The sequence below is a fragment of the Oryctolagus cuniculus genome, chromosome 13 (assembly GCF_051225735.1).
Source record: "Oryctolagus cuniculus isolate XC-2025 breed Fujian yellow rabbit chromosome 13, ASM5122573v1, whole genome shotgun sequence".
NCBI classification, from domain to species: domain Eukaryota; kingdom Metazoa; phylum Chordata; class Mammalia; order Lagomorpha; family Leporidae; genus Oryctolagus; species Oryctolagus cuniculus.
In genome coordinates, this window is record NC_142879.1 from 1,067,187 (window position 1) to 1,086,222 (window position 19,036).

The 19,036-nt window shown below is 47.0% G+C and overlaps 1 protein-coding gene across 3 annotated transcripts in view; it reads left to right on the plus strand.

Moving 5' to 3' along the window:
• Nucleotides 1-12,976, plus strand: part of DHX9 (DExH-box helicase 9) — a 52,115-nt gene extending 39,139 nt beyond the window's left edge. For all 3 annotated transcript variants that reach the window (XM_002723805.6, XM_089311955.1, XM_008252556.4), the window contains 10 exons: nt 93-166; nt 1,049-1,201; nt 2,646-2,806; nt 3,483-3,594; nt 5,051-5,212; nt 5,313-5,440; nt 6,394-6,623; nt 6,733-6,848; nt 7,489-7,689; nt 12,354-12,976. In XM_002723805.6, coding sequence (XP_002723851.1) covers nt 93-166; nt 1,049-1,201; nt 2,646-2,806; nt 3,483-3,594; nt 5,051-5,212; nt 5,313-5,440; nt 6,394-6,623; nt 6,733-6,848; nt 7,489-7,689; nt 12,354-12,675 — 1,659 coding nt within the window. In that variant the 3' untranslated portion in view covers nt 12,676-12,976. The remainder of the gene's footprint in view (nt 1-92; nt 167-1,048; nt 1,202-2,645; nt 2,807-3,482; nt 3,595-5,050; nt 5,213-5,312; nt 5,441-6,393; nt 6,624-6,732; nt 6,849-7,488; nt 7,690-12,353) is intronic.
• Nucleotides 12,977-19,036: the final 6,060 nt, after the last annotated feature.

Here is a 19,036-nt window from a genome sequence, read left to right on the forward strand (position 1 = left end):
GTAATTCTCTTACTTGTTAGTATAAGTAATTCAGTCCTTTCTAGTACTTGATGGGAATATTTTCTGAAGTCTGATTTTTCTTTTCCTCATAGGTTATTTTATCCACAAATATTGCTGAAACAAGCATCACCATTAACGACGTTGTTTATGTCATCGACTCCTGCAAGTAAGCTTCCCGGGAACCTGCTGCCTGATCCATTGGCAGAAGCAGAAACACTTTGGGAAGCTCCTCTGTTCTTGCACCTCCTGATTTACTTTGTTTATGTTGCGGTGGGAAGTGACAGCCTGCCACTGACCTCTGGCTGCTTCCATGTCTCACAGCCAACAGTAGCATGCTGTTTGATGTAGAAAGACATCTAATATTGAGCACATGACAAATATCCCACTTGAATACTTCTTAGAACGAATTACAAAGGACTTCCTGTTTGCTGTGGGATGAGCCCAATGGACAGAGGGGCGTTGTTCACAGGAAAATAGTAATACAGAGAGGACAGTCGGGTAGAAACTTGGTTCTCCCTGGCTGCTTTGTGCCTGTGTCTCCTGCCTACAGACCCGCGTTCTGTGCTACCCAGTCTCCAGGCAGTGGCTGCCTGCGTGCTCTCTGGAGGAACATGAGGCTGCTGAGGTTCAGGAGAACCGCACGGGCACTGCCTGATGCGGCCTGGTATGAGCATGTGCCACGTTCTCCCTGAACATGTAACCTGTAGACCTAAGACACCTAGATGTACGTGGGCCTCTCGTATAGATGGCTTGAGCAGTTGGCACTCACGTGGCCTGGTCAGATCCTGCTGAGTATTTTGCATTGATGAATTGGCTTCATGTTTCTAAATAGAAACCCTTGAAGTAGGAAGTGGTAATTGCTCTGATTGTCAGACAAGCCTGTAGCTGGGAAGTGTCCACTGTTTAGTATGTTGCCAGCTTGGCAACCTGCAGAGTCAGGTCCCTGATGGCCATTCACAACAGACCTCCCAAGCAGGCCCAGCTGTCTGGAGAGGGTCCCTGCGTCAGTGGCTGTGTGTCTTAGAATTAACCTCTTCTTTGTATTCAGGCAGAAAGTGAAACTGTTCACTGCTCACAACAACATGACCAACTATGCCACGGTGTGGGCGTCCAAAACAAACCTTGAGCAGCGGAAAGGGCGAGCTGGCCGTGTGCGGCCTGGATTCTGCTTTCACCTCTGTAGCCGAGCTCGTTTTGAGAGGTGAGACCAAGTGTTGAATGAAGATTGAGGATTTGTTTTTAACCCTTCATGCATCTTCACTGCACATAGCCCCTGGTTTCCTCTGCACTTTGCCATGAACTTAGTGAATTCAGGGTATAAATGCCTCCAGGTAGTGCCTTAGAGGACGTTCCCTGAGAAGTACAGGCATTATTTGAATAAGGAGACTAAATTTTGAGCTCACTTCACCAAGACTACTTCAGAGCCAGGATTGAAACCCAAGTCTCAGTTACATTCAGAGCCTATGAGGCTTCTTGGGGGAGGTGTGTGGATGGGCCAGTTGGCTAAAGATACCCTTTGTACATTAAAGGTGAAAGTAGAGTTGTGTCTGGGGGCTCTTTGTGCTATACACTTGATAATAAAGGGGAGAGTTTGGGGCTTGTATTAATGCGCACGGGAAAGTACGATGTGGCAGAAAAGTACTTCAGTGCCCAGGTATACATGGTATGCAGAGGAAAAATCAGATTCGGTAACCTCAGACTCCCTTGTAATTCTAAGTACCCTTACGTAGCTGTAGATGAGCATTAGAAGTTAGGAAATTGGCTGCAGCATTTGGAATACGTTTAGTTCTTTGTAAACATTGGCTATTCACTTGCACTGAAGAAACAAATACTGTTTGACATCTTAGAGTAAAATCGCCTACTAATTAGTAACAATGTGAGATTTTTGCTCTTTTGTCTATAGTGGGAAGAGCAGATATGCTACTTTTGTAGACTTGAATTAAGCTGATCTGTCTTGCCAGCAATGTTGGAATTAACCCATGAATCTTCGTTGTGAGTAGTTTATAGGAAATGAGCCTGGATTAGAAGTGTACAGACCTAGATTTTAATACTGTCTATGCCTAATACCGATACATGGCATAATCCTAAATATTTAAATTCTTTAGGACTTTGTTTACCCCTCCCATAAAATGAGACTACATTACCTGGCCTGTCTCTTTGTTCTTAGTCATGAGAGGATGAGAGTAATGCCTAATCTATCTATAAGATTGGTGTGAAAAAAAAGTGAGTTAATAATGTCAAATTCACACAGCAGTGCCTGGCACAAAGGAAATTCTAACATTATAATAACTTGTATTTGAATTTTAAAAGGTTAGTTGATCCGTAAGATCCTTCCCAGTAGCACTAAAAGTTACATAGACAGAAAGTCTTGCTGCTGTTTTAACCAGTGTTTGTCAACAGACAAGAGACCTGAGGAAGCTATAGGTAGTGACATTAGGGGAATGGATCGTCTCTCCAGCCTTCCTTCAGTTGAGAGTACCACCAGGCACTAAGTCAGAATCAGCTGAAATCTTGTCCAGAGAATGTCTGCATGTTTAATTATGAAAGATGGAGAAAGGGCAGATCTGTGTATCCATCATTCCCTTGCGAAGCCTTTATTAATATCTGCATATGCAAAAAGGATGTTTCTTCTGCTCCTTCCCCAGACTGGAAACCCACATGACACCAGAGATGTTCCGGACACCACTGCATGAAATTGCCTTGAGCATCAAGCTTCTGCGTCTCGGAGGAATCGGCCAGTTTCTGGCTAAGGCGATAGAGCCCCCGCCCCTGGACGCTGTGATTGAAGCGGAGCACACTCTGAGAGGTGTGTGCACTCAGACCTGTGCCTGAGGACCCCACGCAGCACGTCAGGGGGCTGTGAAGGGAGGGCTTTCAGTGTCACTTCATGTGCTCAGTCAAGCCTTCATTACAAAGAAAACTTAAGAATGGGATAATGTTCTCATTTTGGGGGAAAAATTAAAAGGGAAAAGGTAAGGCATTATCTCTTAACTAGTACTTAAAGATCAGAATATCGTGATGCCCATAAAATTTTATATGCATCTCTTAGAACATTTATTTATGTCTTATCAGAAACAGTATACGAAAATACAAGGGTATTGCAGCCAAATGCTTCTGAATTTCAGTTCACCTGCCGTGTGAACTTCAGGTTTTGCTTTTGCAGATTTCTTTTCTTTCTCTAAAAATCATCACGAGATGGGTGTCAGACTTTGAGGCACGTAGGTACTTGCAGTGCTGTTACAATTAGCACCATTACAGACTTCTCACGGCATGTCCTTCATGCAGGGCGCTGCAGAGTTGGGTTCTACTCCGTTTGTGAGGAGAACTGTGGGCTGCAAGCATGGTGTTGGCGGTCAGGCTGACCGGTGTGAGGTCCTAAGTGCAGCGTCGGTGCCCTAACAGTCCACAAAGAAGGCTGCTGCCTGTCTAGGGCCAAGGATGTTTGTTATGACCTCTGCTCACAAGGAATTATCTCCCCGCAGAGCTGGACGCACTGGATGCCAATGATGAGTTGACTCCTCTGGGACGGATCCTAGCTAAACTCCCTATTGAGCCTCGTCTTGGCAAAATGATGATCATGGGGTGTATTTTCTAGTAAGTATGTTGTTTTATTGCTGACAGTTAAGTGACAGAAAGTTTCAGAATCAAAACCCTCCCCCCATAAAAGCAAGATGGGCTCAAGTAGAAGAAACTCAGGCTTCAGAAGTAAAGAAAAGCACACTGTGAGATAAGAAACGGGACTTGTTCCCTTGTTGCTCATCTCAGGAGCTGGGGTGTCTCTTGGAAGAAAATAGTCTTAGGAAAAGAGGTGTGGGTGTGTGTGCATACAATTTTTTTTTAGAGATGTATTTATTTGAAAGAGTTAGAGGAAAGGAGAGACAGATCTCCCAGTGGCTGCAGTGCTGAGCCAGGCCGAAGCCAGGAGCATTGCCCAAGTCTCCATGCAGGTGCAGGGGCTCAAGCACTCTGGCTGTTCCTCCTGTGTCGCTCCCCCTCTTCGTGGAGGAACGACACTAAGCCCTGCCTAGGCTTCATATCCGAGTCACAGCACCATTATGTCGCTCCCCCTCTTCGTGGAGGAATGACACTAAGCCCTGCCTAGGCTTCATATCCGAGTCACGGCACCATTATGTCGCTCCCCCTCTTCATGGAGGAACGACACAAAACCCTGCCTAGGCTTTATATCCGAGTCACGGCACCATTATGTCGCTCCCCCTCTTCGTGGAGGAACGACACAGGACCCTGCGCTGTTCTTTCGTCTGCTCGGCCCTCCCCAGGTTTGCTGCTGGTTCTTCCCGGGTTGGCTGCCGTCCCTTCCACCTCCGTGGAAGGGCGGTTCCCCCTGGCCACTCTCCCCACTTCCGCAGGGGAGCGGCACACCGCCGGCCGGCTCTCTCGGGGACTGCACAGGTGTTCCCCTTAGATGTTCCCCTTAGATGTTCCTGGTGCATGCCGTCTCTCTCCTCCTATATAGTCCTCTTCCACCAATCCCAACTCGGCTGCCCACACGCCGAGTACGCTGCTCTCCTCCAATCAGGAGCAGGTCCTACAGTTTATTGGCTGAACTGGAGGCAGCTGTGTAGAAGCTGTTTTCTTCTCTCCCAGCGCCATATTGTGGGAGAGCAGATGCATAGAATAAGTCCTAATTCCAGTAACAGTATAGTCCGAGTTGCTCCCCACACTCCTGCTTTCCCAGGCGCTTCAGCAGGGAGCCGGGTGGAAGCGGAGCAGCTGGGGCTCGATCGGCGCCCACATGGGATGCTGGAGTTGCAGGTGGCGGCCTAACCCATTCTGCCACAATGCCAGCCCCAAAGAGAGTTATTTTACCACAGCATTCGGAAGGTGAGAAAATGGAAAAGGACTAGGAAAGGAAGAATATAGTACTTGGTCATAGTTTATGGTAGATAGGTGGCCATCAGCTCCAGAGTTGATTGTCCCCTTCTGCTCTGAGGAGAGCAGCTGTAATGTTCCCTCGCTCATCAAAGCCGAAAGACTCCAGTCCACGTTTGCCAGTCCTGCCTCACCTGTTGTGAACGTGTGTGTGTTGCAGTGTGGGAGACGCTGTCTGCACCATCTCTGCTGCTACCTGCTTCCCAGAGCCTTTCATCAACGAAGGAAAGCGGCTCGGCTACATCCATCGGAATTTTGCTGGGAACAGATTCTCTGATCACGTGGCCCTGTTATCGGTATTCCAAGCCTGGGATGATGCCAGGTATGGGCTTGAGCTTTGGGTGAACTAGCTCTAGTTTCTAATTTGTACCTAGATCTCTGGTCTTTGAGAATGACCCCCTTGATGTCTTAATTTATTTTAGAATGAGTGGAGAAGAAGCAGAGATACGTTTTTGTGAACACAAAAGACTCAATATGGCTACACTGAGAATGACTTGGGAAGCCAAAGTTCAGCTTAAAGAGATTCTGATTAATTCTGGATTTCCAGAAGGTAATTTTCAGAATATTTTCAAAGTGACATCGATGTACTATGTGCACATTAACATGTATTTCAACTTCAGACTTTAGATCCTGTGGTTTTTCTGTGTTTCTAGCCTTTAGTACTTTGTGGTGATAATAGTTTTTTTACATTAAGTCTTTTAAAAAAGGAGGTAAAAGGTTTTCATCCTGAAAGAGTTTGAGAAATGGTGTATCAGTTTGCCCCATGTTCATTTTTAGACTTGACGTGGATTCTCCCATGTTCAGTGGCTTGAACTGAATTTCTGTGTGTAGATGGTTCTGGATGTTCCGTGCCTTAGAAATAGAGACAGTGGTCCAATTCTTCATCTCTTGATGGGAGCTGGAACCATATACTTTAATTGGCAAAATCTTTACAGTGGTCCTGGGTACAGATATTATTGTCCCAATTTAAAAGATCATAAAACCAACATAGAAGTTCACAGTTTTAAGCTTTATTCAGTGAGGACATTGTAAGATTTCGTCTCAGGCTGAGCTAGAGCAGAATCTGCGCAGGCCTTGGCGCTCGTGTTTCCAGATGCGGTGCTCATGAACTGTAGTTGGACTTGGACGCGCCTGCCTCCGTTCTGGTGGGTGTCCTTTGCTTTGTCTCTCCATCTGCACACGCAGCAGTTTAAGAACAACAAATACATTGACCATTGACCTTGGTCCTGCTGGTCACTCAGAGTAGGTGGCTGGCGAGGGATTGTGTTACAAGTTACCACCCCAAGCTTAGGTTTATGGTTGAATCAGTAAGGGAATACAGACATTTAGTTTTCTGATTATGGAGACTCGGCAAAATTTCCTCTTGAGCTTAATCTGGGTACAAGGCTTCTGAGAAGAAAAAGGCTTCTAGACAGATCAGTTCTTTTATTCTTGTGTAGTTTGCCTGTGATGTGATGATTGGCCATTACCTGATTTTTTTTTTTTAAACCTCATTCCTAACAGATTGTTTGTTGACACAAGTGTTTACTAACACTGGACCAGATAATAACTTGGATGTTGTTATCTCTCTCCTGGCCTTTGGTGTGTATCCCAATGTGTGCTATCACAAGGAAAAGAGAAAGATTCTTACCACCGAAGGGCGCAATGCACTTATCCACAAATCGTCTGTTAATTGTCCTTTTAGCAGCCAAGACATGAAATACCCTTCCCCCTTCTTTGTATTTGGTGAAAAGGTAAGAAAAGTTCACATCAGAACGTAAGTTTTGGGTTTCTTTAGGCCTAGTTTATATTATTAGACAGTTAATGTAACCTGTTTACTCTTGCCATTCTCTCCATCTGCAGATTCGAACCCGCGCCATCTCTGCTAAAGGCATGACTTTAGTCACTCCCCTGCAGTTGCTTCTTTTTGCCTCCAAGAAAGTCCAATCTGATGGTCAGATTGTGCTGGTAGATGACTGGTATGAACTTTTGCATGTGAACTCTTAGATTAGCATCTTTTTTTTTTTTTTTAAGATATATTTATTTAAAAGGCAGAGTTATGCAGAGGCAGAGAGAGAGGTCTTCCATCTGCTGGTTCACTCCCTAAATGCAAGAAACAACAGAGCTGGGCCAGTCTACAGCTAGGAGCCAGGAGCTTCTTCCAGGTCAGGATCCTACGTGGGTGCAGGGGACCAAGCACTTGGACCATCTTGTACTGCTTTCCCAGGCCGTAGCAGAGAACTGGATTGGAAATGGACCAACTGGGGCCCATATGGGATGCTGACACTGCAGGTGGTGGCTTTACCTGCTACACCACGGCACTGGCCCCCAGCCTCATTCTTAAAAACCTAAAAAGCTCCAGTGTGGAGTCTTTCATTCTTAGTGGAAACTGCGTGGTCTGCATTGCAGGCAGTATTTGGCTTGATGGTTTTATGGTTTACGATTCCTGCAGATAGGTAGTAGTGAATTTTAAAAGGTTAGTGCGGGTAGTTGTTCTTTGTACCCCTGTCTGCCTGAGTCTGGGCTGCTGTAGTAGCTTAACAATATGGTGCTTGCCATATTGGCAGTTTTCTGTTACCTACTTCCTTTCTTATTTTGTATTGCTTTTCTCCATTTTAGGATCAGACTGCAAATAAGCCATGAAGCTGCTGCCTGCATCACTGCTCTGCGGGCTGCAGTGGAGGCTCTTGTTGTTGAAGTGACCAAGCAGCCCAGTATCATCAGCCAGCTGGACCCTGCCAATGAGCACATGCTGAACACCATCCGCCAGATCTCCAGGCCCTCAGCTGCTGGCATCAACCTGATGGTTGGCAGTACACGGTAAGTACCAGGGTCACAACTGGTGGTGCCGAGCCAGAGGCTTTGTCATCTCACAGAGGCCTAGAGTTAGTTGATAGTGGAGTTATTTAACTTGAATTTCTAGAGAAACACTAAATGTGGGATTTAATTCTGGGCAACACATTCAGAATGAAAGGTTGTTACTTTGCTTCTGTGTTGTAGTGCGTCCACTTTGTCGGTGTAGGTAGAGTCAGATGGGGCCCTTGAAAGTGCAGAGGCTATCCAGGGAGCCACATGATGGAATGTAACAACAGCCCGATGGTCCTTTCTTCCTCCTCACTGTTCTGACCTCCCTACAGAGGAACTTGGTGAACCCTTCAGTCTCCCACAGATGAGAAGTATCAGTGTTTACCTTAGGAAAATAGTATAGTATAGTCTTAAATGTGACGTTTCTCTTCAGTTTTAAAATGCTTTTTTCATTTTTCAATAGCTTTTTGTCTGGGATTATTTGATACCTACAAGAAAGGCAGAATAGTACAACATACACCCATACAGTCTTCATTTAAGTTCACTTACTTACCTTCAGTGTTTTGTGCCATTTGTATAATCATTTGTGATAAATTTGCAACTTCAGGAAATTTTGTGTCAGAATTTCTTTTGCCTAACAACATGGCCACAACATCATGGACCCATCTCAATTGAGAAGTATTATATTAATAATTTAAGTTACAAATGTTTGTTAAATACCATTATCCAAAACGTCTCTCTACTCTTCTCATCATAGATAACTTACTACATTTGGTTATAAATGTTTTTTTTTTTGTTTGTTTTTGTTTTTTTTTTTTAATTTATTTGACAGGGAGAGACAGAGATCTTCCATTTGCTAGTTCATTCCCCAAATGGCCACAACAGCCGGAGCTAGACCAATCTGAAGTCAGGAGCCAGGAGCTACTTTCAGGTCTCCCACATGGCCTCAGGTCCCAAGCACTTGGGCCATCTTCTACTGCTCTCCCAGGCCATAGCAGAGAGCTGGATCAAAAGTGGAGCGGCCAGGACTCAAACCAGTGCCCATATTGGATGGCAGTGCCACAGACAGAGACTTAACCTACTACGCCACAGTGCCAGCCCTGTAAATGCCTTTTTATTTTTTTTAGAAAGCTTTTGTTTAATAATTATAAATTTCATAGATAACAGCTTTTGGAATATAGCAGCTCCCCCCCCACATACCCGCTCTCCCACCCCCACTCCCATCCCACCTCTTACTCCCGTTCCCATCCCATTCTTCATTAAGATTTTTAATTATCTTTATATACAGAAGATCAACTCTATACTAAGATTCCAACACTTTGCACCCACAAAGTACTGTTTGAAGACAAGTTTTACCATTAATTCTCATTGTACAATTCATCAAGGAGAGAGATCCTACATGGGGAGCAACTGCACAGTGATCCCTGTTGTTGATTTAACAGTTGACACTCTTATTTATGACGTCAGTGATCACCTGAGGCCCTGGTCGTGAGCTGCCAAAGGCTATGGAAGCCATTTGAGTCCACAAACTGTCATCATTTAGACAGGGCCATAATCAAAGTGGAAGTTCTCTCCTCCCTTCAGAGAAAAGTACCTCCTTCTTTGATGGCCCCTTCTTTCCACTGGGATCTCCCTCACAGAAATCTTTCATGTAGGCCATTTTTTACCACAGTGTCTTAGCTATCCATGCCTGAAATGCTCTCATGAGCTTTTTAGCCAGATCTGAATGCCTTAAGGGCTGATTCTGAGGCCAGAATGGTGTTCAGGGCATTTGTCATTCTGAATCTGCTGTGTGGCCTGCTTCTCATGTTGGATCATTCTCTACTTTTTAAGTCTATCTATTGTTAGTAGCAAACACTTGATCTTATTTATGTGATCCCTTTGACATTTATTCCTATCTATGAGATCACTTACACACTCAAAGTGAACACTTTAACTAAATAAGATGGCCTGCCAACTTACTGGGATTTGGAGTCTTCTGGCAAGATTTTAGCTTTACCTTCAGGTAGGTGTAAGTCCATGGGAAAGTATGCTGAACTTTATACCTCCTCCCTCTTATTTTTACAGGGATCAATTTTCAATTGGATTTAAACACCTACAATTAATTCTGTGTTAAGTAAAGAGTTCAACCAATGGTATTAAATAGAAAAAGAAAATAGTAAAAAGAATAAAGTAATAAACTGTTCCTTGACAGGACTAGGGCTGGTCAAGTCATTGCTTCTCATAGTGTCAATTTCACTTCTACAGGTTTCCTTTTAGGTGCTCAGTTGTCATAGATCAGGGAGAACATATGATATATAACTGCTTTTTAAAATATATTTATTTATTTGGAAGAGAGGGAGAGAGATCTTTCATCATCTGGTTCACTCTCCCCATGGCTGAAACATCAGGTCTGGGCCAGGCCAAAGCCAGAAAGCAGGAACTCCATCCTGATCTTCCCACATGGCTGATAGGCGCCCAAGCACCCGGGCCATCTTCCACTGCCTTCCCAGGCCATCAGCAGGAATCTGGATTGGAAAAGAGAAGCTGGGACTCAAAACTAACAACCCCTTGTGGGGTGCGGGTATCCCAAGTATCCACTCAACCCACTGTGTCACATGCCAGCCCCATTGTTCTCTCCTTTTCATGTAGGAAACTAGTCACAGATTAGTTAATACCCAGGGTCATGCAGTTAGCAACTGAGAGATGGATTTGGGCTTAGGCAAATGAAGAATTCTTGAGAAGGTCAAGTGTCACGGACAGACATAGATGTAATGCTTCTGGGTGTTTAGGGGAAGAGAAATCAGTTTTGGTATGAGAGCTGCTAAGTAGCAAGGCTTCACATATCACCTGCTTCCGAAATGGAGGAATGTCAAAAGACTAGAACAGATGGGATAGATACAGTACAGTCTATGACAGGAAGATGGCAGTGGCCCAAGTTACAGTGGGGAGAATAAAAATGGGGAAGGAGTGACAGTATCAATACGGCTTGGTAATGGATTAAAATGGGATGGCAGTGGGGTCAGCACTGTGGCATAGTAGGTTAAGCCTCCTGCAGCTCCTACACCCATGTGAGAGATGCAGAAGAAGCTCCTGGCTTCGGATTGGCCCAGCTCCAGCTCTTCTGGCCATTTGGGGGGTGAACCAGCGGATGGAAGATCTCTGTTTCTACCTCTCTGTCTATAACTCTGCCTCTCAAATAAATCTTTAAAAGAAAAAAATGGGGTGGCAGTACAGTGAAGGAATGAAGATGTATCCCCATTCATATTTCTGAATTGGGCAGCTGCTAAACTGATAGTGTCAGTTTCTTCAAGCATGGGATGGGCCAGTACTGTGGCGTAGTAGGCTAAGCCTCCACCTGTGGCACTGGCATCCCATTTGGGTGCTGATTTGTGTCCTGGCGGCTCCTCTTCTGGTCTACCTCTCTGCTAATAGCCTGGGAGGGCAGTGGAAGATGATCCAAGTACTTGGGCCCCTGTGCCCACATGGGAGACCCAAAAGAAACTCCTGGCTTCGGATTGGCACAGCTCCGGCCTTTGTGGCCTTTTGGGGAGTGAACCAGCAGGTGGAAGATTTCTTTCTTTCTGCCTGCGCCTTGGCCTCTCTCTAACTCTGCCTTTCAAATAAGCAAATAAATGTTTAAAAAAATATGTGGGAGACCTGGAAGAAGCTCTTGGCTTCAGATTGGCCCAGCCTCAGCTCTTGCAGTCATTTGGGGACTGAACCAATGAATGGAAGATCGATCTACAACTCTGCTTCTCAAGTAAATCTTAAAAAAGAGGGGGGGGGGAGTTGGCGGTTGGCGGTTTTTGGATATGTCAGATTGGAGTTCTGGGTCGGACATCTTGATTTGTGTCGGTTCTCACTGGCCTTCCTTGACCTGGGTTGCCAAGCGAGGCGGTTTTAGGCCTGAGGAAGGCACTGAAGGCATTTTTGAGGACTATATTTCAGAGTTAATTTAGGAAATATTTGGTGATAAAGACAAAACAGCTTATTCCCAACTCCAAGAATATCAGTTCTTAACATGTTGTTTAGTACTTGCCTTCCTAGTAGTATCTCTGGCCTGAGTCAGAGAACTGTCTTCAAGTTGTGAGGACATACTGCCAAAACTGTTTGAGAATGAACCAGAAAGGGGGGCCGGCGCCGCGGCTCACTAGGCTAATCCTCCGCCTTGCGGCGCCGGCACAACGGGTTCTAGTCCCGGTCAGGGTGCCGGATCCTGTCCCGGTTGCCCCTCTTCCAGGCCAGCTCTCTGCTGTGGCCCGGGAAGGCAGTGGAGGATGGCCCAAGTCCTTGGGCCCTGCACCCCATGGGAGACCAGGATAAGTACCTGGCTCCTGCCTTCGGATCAGCGTGGTGCGCCGGCCGCAGCGCGCCAGCCGCGGCAGGCATTGGAGGGTGAACCAACGGCAAAAGGAAGACCTTTCTCCCTGTCTCTCTCTCACTGTCCACTCTGCCTGTAAAAACAAACAAACAACAACAACAAAAAAAAGAGCAAGGCCAGAATGAACCAGAAAGAATTTTAGAAAAGCAAAGTGTTCTAATTGCCTCTTCCTGTTTCAGAATAGCAGAATCATTTCATTTCAGCTTCGTTGTTTTCCTGTGTTAAACTCTGAACTGCAACCAGACATGCACATCTGGTGTGCAGACGGGGAATTGTAGGGATGCCTTGCTAAAGCGGTGGTTTTGTTCTTTCCTAGGTATGGAGATGGTCCACGTCCTCCCAAGATGGCGCGCTATGACAATGGGAGTGGCTATAGAAGGGGTGGCACTGGCTATGGCGGTGGAGGCTATGGCGGCGGCTATGGCGGCTCAGGCTCCTATGGGGGAGGGTATGGCGGAGGTGGAGGTGGGGGCTACAGAGGAGGTTCCCGGGGGGGCTTTAGAGGTGGATCTGGGGGGGACTACAGAGGGTCTGGTAGAGGGGGCTTCCGAGGATCTGGGGGTTTCCAGCGAGGAGGTGGCAGGGGGGGCTATGGAGGTGGTTACTTTGGACAAGGAAGAGGTGGTGGCGGCTATTAAAACTTGATTGTGTCAGTGCTTATGCATAGAAAGTTTTTAAAAATGCATGCTACATGTTTTCCCAAGATGTTTGTTTTCGACTCAGATGTAAACCTGTTTCACTCATTCTGTAGTTCATTGTAGTTCAAGGAAACCAAGCATCTGGATCCATTAGTGTTTTGTTTATATTGTGTAAAATATAATGATCTATTATAAAAGCACCGCCATTTGTATTTTTTTTCTCTAGGATTTGCCCTTAAAATTAACTTGGTATTTCCGTTGCTTTTGTTTAATATGATTAAAAAATAAAGTATTAAACTGAGTACTGGATGTATAATTGATGTTGAATGCTAATCTTACACATTAGAATCATTTTACTATGAGTTACATGTGTTCACTTTAAATATCAGTTAAAAATTTGTACTCCATTACAAAAGTACACCAGGTAATATTTTTGCTTGTGTAGTATACATAGCCATGGGTTGAATTGCCACTCTTGCTGGCATGTGTGTGTGTGTGTGTGTGTACGTGTACACAAGCACGTGTACCATACTGGCCAGTGCAGGAGTCGTGTGGGCCTCTACCTGAGTGAGATGGTTTCACCTAGGGAAGAACATTTTGGCTTTCTCTTGAGCATTATCTTTGAAAAACCTGAGACTTTTCTTACTCTGAATTAGTTTCCAGTGTAAAACCCTGGGAATATAATTACTCCATAGAACTCTTGAATAAAAGTGATATTTAGGTAAGGAACAAAGTTGTGCAAAGCTTCCTAACTGCATAAAGTTAGAATTTGAAGGCAGAAGGGAAATACTTGACAAATTTTTATCTATTAACGTGACTTTCAAAGGATATTCATTAAGTTGTTTTAGTAGAGATGCCTATACATTCCTAATACTGCAGTTTCCAGTGCGTTTTCACAGCTTTCAAGAGTCCATGATGAGTGGAGAGTGCTAAGGCCTTGAACAGAACGGGGTTCCTATTTTAACACTGCTCTCTGCCCCGTGGTGGTCTTCAGCAAGTTACATTGTAACTTAGTGTCCTCCTCAAAATCCTCACTCTGTGTGTATTGGGTCACCTTCAGCAGTTACTGTTGATGACTGACAACTTAAAATCTCTCCAGCTCAAGTCTCCTTTCTGAGCCGCTTGGATACATCTCTGCTCTCATCCACAGAGGAGAGACCGTACTTTCAGACTGAGACAGTGTATTGTGTGCCCTGCACTGTGCTCCTCCGCTGTTCAGTTGTAGCTAATAGGCCATAAACAAAGGGGCCTCAAACATTTCACAGAAAATAGAACTAAAGATGACAGTTTTGAATGTAAGCTTCACTTTTCAACTTAAGCTTCATCAACTTCAAAATACTTCTTGGGCTGAAGAACTGACGGTCCTGGGAATTCAGCCGTGCTGGTGCAGTCTTCATTACTAGCTGGAGAAAATGCTGCCTTTTAAAGACACATTAGGAAACAGAAGTCAGAAGAATCAAGTCAGGCCTGCGGGGTGAGTGCCTAACGGCTTCTTTTGACGAGAACGGTGAGCGAGGGCTGGTGCCTGGGGGGACTCTGGTGACGCTCTCTCTGGGTGTCGTTCTACTCAAGCCCTGACTCACCACCCCGGGCACTCTGACGCAGGTGGCTTTGTTCTGTGGCCATCAGCAAGGCTGACAAGCAGGAAGCCTTGAGCGTTCCACTGTGCTTTTCAGTGTGTATTTCATGTCCTGTGAGTCGTCTTGAAGACGTGTTTTAGGATCTTGATCCTGCTTGTGGGACATTTTCATGGAAAGTTCTCTTCTGGTCTGCAGCTGGTCTGGACAGCAGTTTTGGCACCGTCAGCCAGAAAGTATCTCACTGTTTTCAGAGTTGTGAAAGCTGATCAAATGGAAGGCCTCTTGTTTGTGAACACATCTGGTCAACTGGAAGCATCTTCACCCTGTGCTTTTATGTTAAAAAGCAACCCGCCTCCGTTGTACTCAGGCTGTCTTGGACACAGAGGCCTGGACCTTCTAACTGCCTGCAGTCCTGCCCTGCCCACTCTCACAGTGCACCTGGACAGCACTGCTGTGCACAGCCAGTCTCAGCCACCACCCCTCCTGCTCCCTCTGTGCTACCACAAGCTGGCCGGCCCCTCAGTGGATCATGCTTCTTGCTCTTGTCGTTGGCAGATTGAAAAAAGCCGTAAAAGGACCCTTCTAACAACTTCAGATACAACTGAGATGTTAAAGATGGCAAAAAAGCCGGTGCCACAGCTCACTAGGCTAATCCTCCACCTAGCAGCACCGGCACCCCGGGTTCTAGTCCCGGTCGGGGCTGAAGGCCTGTGCAGGTTTCCAGAATAATGTGTCCTATCCCTTCCTCTGTACTCTGCCCCAGAGATCTCTGCCACCCTCCCCAAAGTGGGCCAAAGTTCAATCACGGGGCTGGCGCACTCTGGCATAGTGGGTAAAGCCACTGCCTGCAGGGCCGGCATCCCATATGGGCGCTGGTTTGAGTCCTGGCTGCTCCACTTCCCATCCAGCTCTCTGCTGTGGCCTGGGAAAGCAGTGGAAGATGACCCAAGGTCTTAGGCCCCTCACCCACGTGGGAGACCCAGAGGTGGCTCCTGGCTTCAGAACGGTACAGTTCTGGCTGTCGCAGCCATCTGGGAAGTGAACCAGTGGATGGAAGACCTCTCTTTGCCTCTCTAACTCTGCCTTTCAAATAAATAAATCTAAAGAAAAAAAAGTTCAGTCACAGCTGGGAGTGGACGCCCACTTCAGCCAGTGCTGTCACTGGTTACAACTGACCTCCAGATAATGCCACAAGGCACCAGCTGGTACGCTGTCCCTTACAGTCGTGTAGAACAAAGGCTGTTCTCACTGTTAATACTGCAGCATTGTGAAATGAACACCTTTCATCTCCATTCAGGAGACGCAGAGACGGGAGTGAAGCCCTTGGGAAGCGTTCACCCTTTCTCCTACCACACACAGTGGCATTTGAGATGATCATGGGAGTTGACAGAATTGATTTGTCCTTGTTACAAACTCAGCAGGAATGAGAGCAGACCTGACGTCCATGTTTTGTCCATGCCTGGCAGCTCGTATGTTTGGCATCTTTACTTCTAAGATTGGCAGTGACAACCCAGAGATGTGCTTTGGGGGTAAAAATGGTGTAGGAAGGAAGAACTTGAAAATTTCCTTTGATCCCAGAGTGGCGCTTAGAAGTTAATGGGAGGCCGGCGCCGCGGCTCACTAGGCTAATCCTCTGCCTTGCGGTGCCGGCACACCGGATTCTAGTCCCGGTCGGGGCGCCAGATTCTGTCCCGGTTGCCCCTCTTCCAGTCCAGCTCTCTGCTGTGGCCCGGGAGTGCAGTGGAGGATGGCCCAAGTACTTGGACCCTGCACCCCATGGGAGACCAGGAGAAGCACCTGGCTCCTGCCATCGGATCAGCGCGGTGCGCCGGCCGTGGCGGCCATTGGAGGGTGAACCAACAGCAAAGGAAGACCTTTCTTTCTGTCTCTCTCACTGTCCACTCTGCCTGTCAAAAAAAAAAAAAGTTAATGGGAAAAAAAGTTTATGTTGAGAGAACGTGGCCACGACTGTGCGGAAAAGCAGGACGTGGGTGCCGCTCTAGGCTCAGCTCCAAAGAGCAGAAGGCGTCAGCTGGAGCCACGCACGGGTTTGAATCTGGAATCAGAGTTGGGGAGAAAGGCCAGGAAAACCAGAAACGGAATTTGCAGTTGCATTGGAACTGACATTTGAATTTTGGTTTTGAGTGGGAGAAAGGTTCCTGAGTTCCCCTGATTTTGCCTCCAGAGTTTAGTTCTGGAGGCTTCTCTGCGCTGCTGGTGTTTGTGGACTGTCCTGATGCGTGTCCTGGTGCCATCCCCAGGCCACTGAGGCAACTGAGTCCATCACACTGCTGCAGTGATACTCTGCTTTGAAGAAACGCATGTAAACAGGTGTTCCTGGAAACTTCTAGGGCGAGCAACACAGACCGAGAACTGGCCGGCTTCCTGAGGTGAGAGATGCTGACGCTGGGCAGACTCGTCCTTAGGATTAGTTAAATGGCAGCCAGCGTCTTAGAAATGCTCAAACTGTAAGTTCCTGCAGTCTTGAAATGCTCAAGTCAGTGCTTAATGCTTCTGCTGGTGCCGCTGTCTGTGGTTTGAATATTACTTGGGTGCCCCCGCAGGGCCCTCGAGCTACAGGCTCAGCTCTCAGCGTGGCGGGCCTGGTGAGAGGGCCTTGGTTCACAGAGCCTGCTGCCCGTGGAAGGTGAACCTTCAGCGACTGACGATAAAATAAAAGCCCTTCTCTTCTGGTGTGAAGCCAGACCAGGGGCCACCCTGTCTTGGACTTGAACCTCTGTAACTGTTAGAGAAGACTTTTCTCAATAAAAGTAGTTGTCTCAGTATTTCTTCACAGTTAAGCTAACACAAACTATAAAATTTTCATGTTAACCTGTAAGCATATAATACACTTAGTGGTTATTTATTTTGAAAGAGTTAACAGAGGGGATGGCGCTGTGGCTAGTAGGTTAAGCCTCTGCCTGCAGCACCAGCATCCCATATGGGTGCTGGTCCATGTCCCGGCTACTTCTCTTCCAAACCAGCTCTCTGCTGTGGCCTGGGAAAGCAGTGGAAGATGGCCCAAGTGCTTGGGCCCCTGCACCCATGTGGGAGACCTGGCTCCTGGCTTTGGATCGCCCCGCTCCGGCTGTTGCAGCCATATTTTGTGCATGGTTAGGAATATGAGAATAGGAAAAAGCAGCATCACAGTGCGCTGAAATTTTACTGGGAAACCAGTAGGTGGCCAGTGGGTGAGTCTCCTCCCACAAGGCTGTCTTGTTCTTGCTGCTTCCAAGATCCTGTGTCTGTCCGTGCTTAACTCTTGCTCAAGCCAAAGACAGAAGGTAGGGAAAGAGGATTGGAGAAGAGAGCTCCATTCGTTGAATCCGTGATAGGCTGTTCCTGTGAGGGCCCCCAGGGACAGTCCCCGAGCGTGGTGGCCAAGCCTACGAACTGGTCCCCGAGCGTGGTGGCCAAGCCTACGAACTGCCCTGGACTCTAACGGGCAGGGCTGACAGACGGAGCAGTGAGGAATAAGCACGCCTTGAAACCTGATCCGTCCTCAGCCTCGAGATTCTCTGGCAAATCAGGGCCAGCTTTGCTAAGTTAGGTAACAAGTACAAAAGTTAAAGGTTTAAATATTTGAGCCTGTGTGCTGCTTGCTTTTTTAAAAAGTTCTTTTTCCCCCATTTATTTAAAAGGCAGAGATCCCCAGTAGCTGCTTGTTCCCCACGTGTCTGCAGCGGCAGGGCTGGGCCCGGCTGAAGCAGGAGCTGGGAACAGTCCAGGTCTCCAGGTGGGTGACAGGGATCCAACCACAGGAGCCTGCCAGGGTGCGGGCCTCAGCAGGAAGCTGGAATTGGGAGCAGCCAGAACTCCAAGCATTGCAGTGTGGGACGTGGCGTCCCACGCAGTGTCAGCCTCTACCCAAGAAGACTTTTTTTTTTTTTTTTAAGAAAATTAACCCTCTATTTTAGAGAAAGGATAGCAGTGTAAATTTCCATGTCCTAGTCGCCTTTGCAGTTAGGTATAGCCAGGTGATGGGGTTCTGGCTAGAGGTCTGAAAGTCAAAGCTTTGTAGGAAACGTGTGTCCCTCCCACTGTGGTTTACACAGAACTGCATCTGTGACCCTGTGGTGATACAACGGCAAGAGATCTGTCACCCACTGGCTCAGTCCCAGTTGCCCACAAAAAACGGGCTGGGCCAGACCAAATCTGGGGACCGGGAACTTGGTCCAGGTCTGCCATGCGGGCGGCAGTGACCTCCCCAGGTGTGCAGCAGCAGGAAGCTGAACTCAGAAGCAGCAGAGCTGAGACTCGTCAGGGATGCAGGCTTCCCAGTGGCCTGACTACGCCAGACACCTGCCCCCCGCCCCCTGGCGGTGACTGAATAGGACGCGTACGCTGGCAAAACAAGACAAGCAGCTTGAGTTTCTACCCACACCCAACACCACTGAGCGTGGAGCACCCATCAGCCTTCAGTGGTGCTCCTGTGCGTCTCCTGACCGCGGGAGAAGCACATTCCCACACTTCTCACTTCCCTGTTCTCACTTCTTTCTTGCAGTCGAACTTAACACTTTCAGTGCACAGTCCGTTCCCTTGTTCTGGTGCCCCGCACAGAGAGGCGGGGATTGGCAGGAACAAGTTTTATCTCATGCCTTTTGTGGAGTCAGTGTTACCAATGTTTGCAGTCATACGTGTTTCTGGAACTAAATAGTGATGAGGGCTGTGCCACACACAGATACGCCGAGGAGTATTGAATCGTACGTTATGGTGTGAGTTACATCTCAAAAAAACTGTTCTTTTAGAAATGTTAAAATGTGTCAGTGAATGCATTTGAA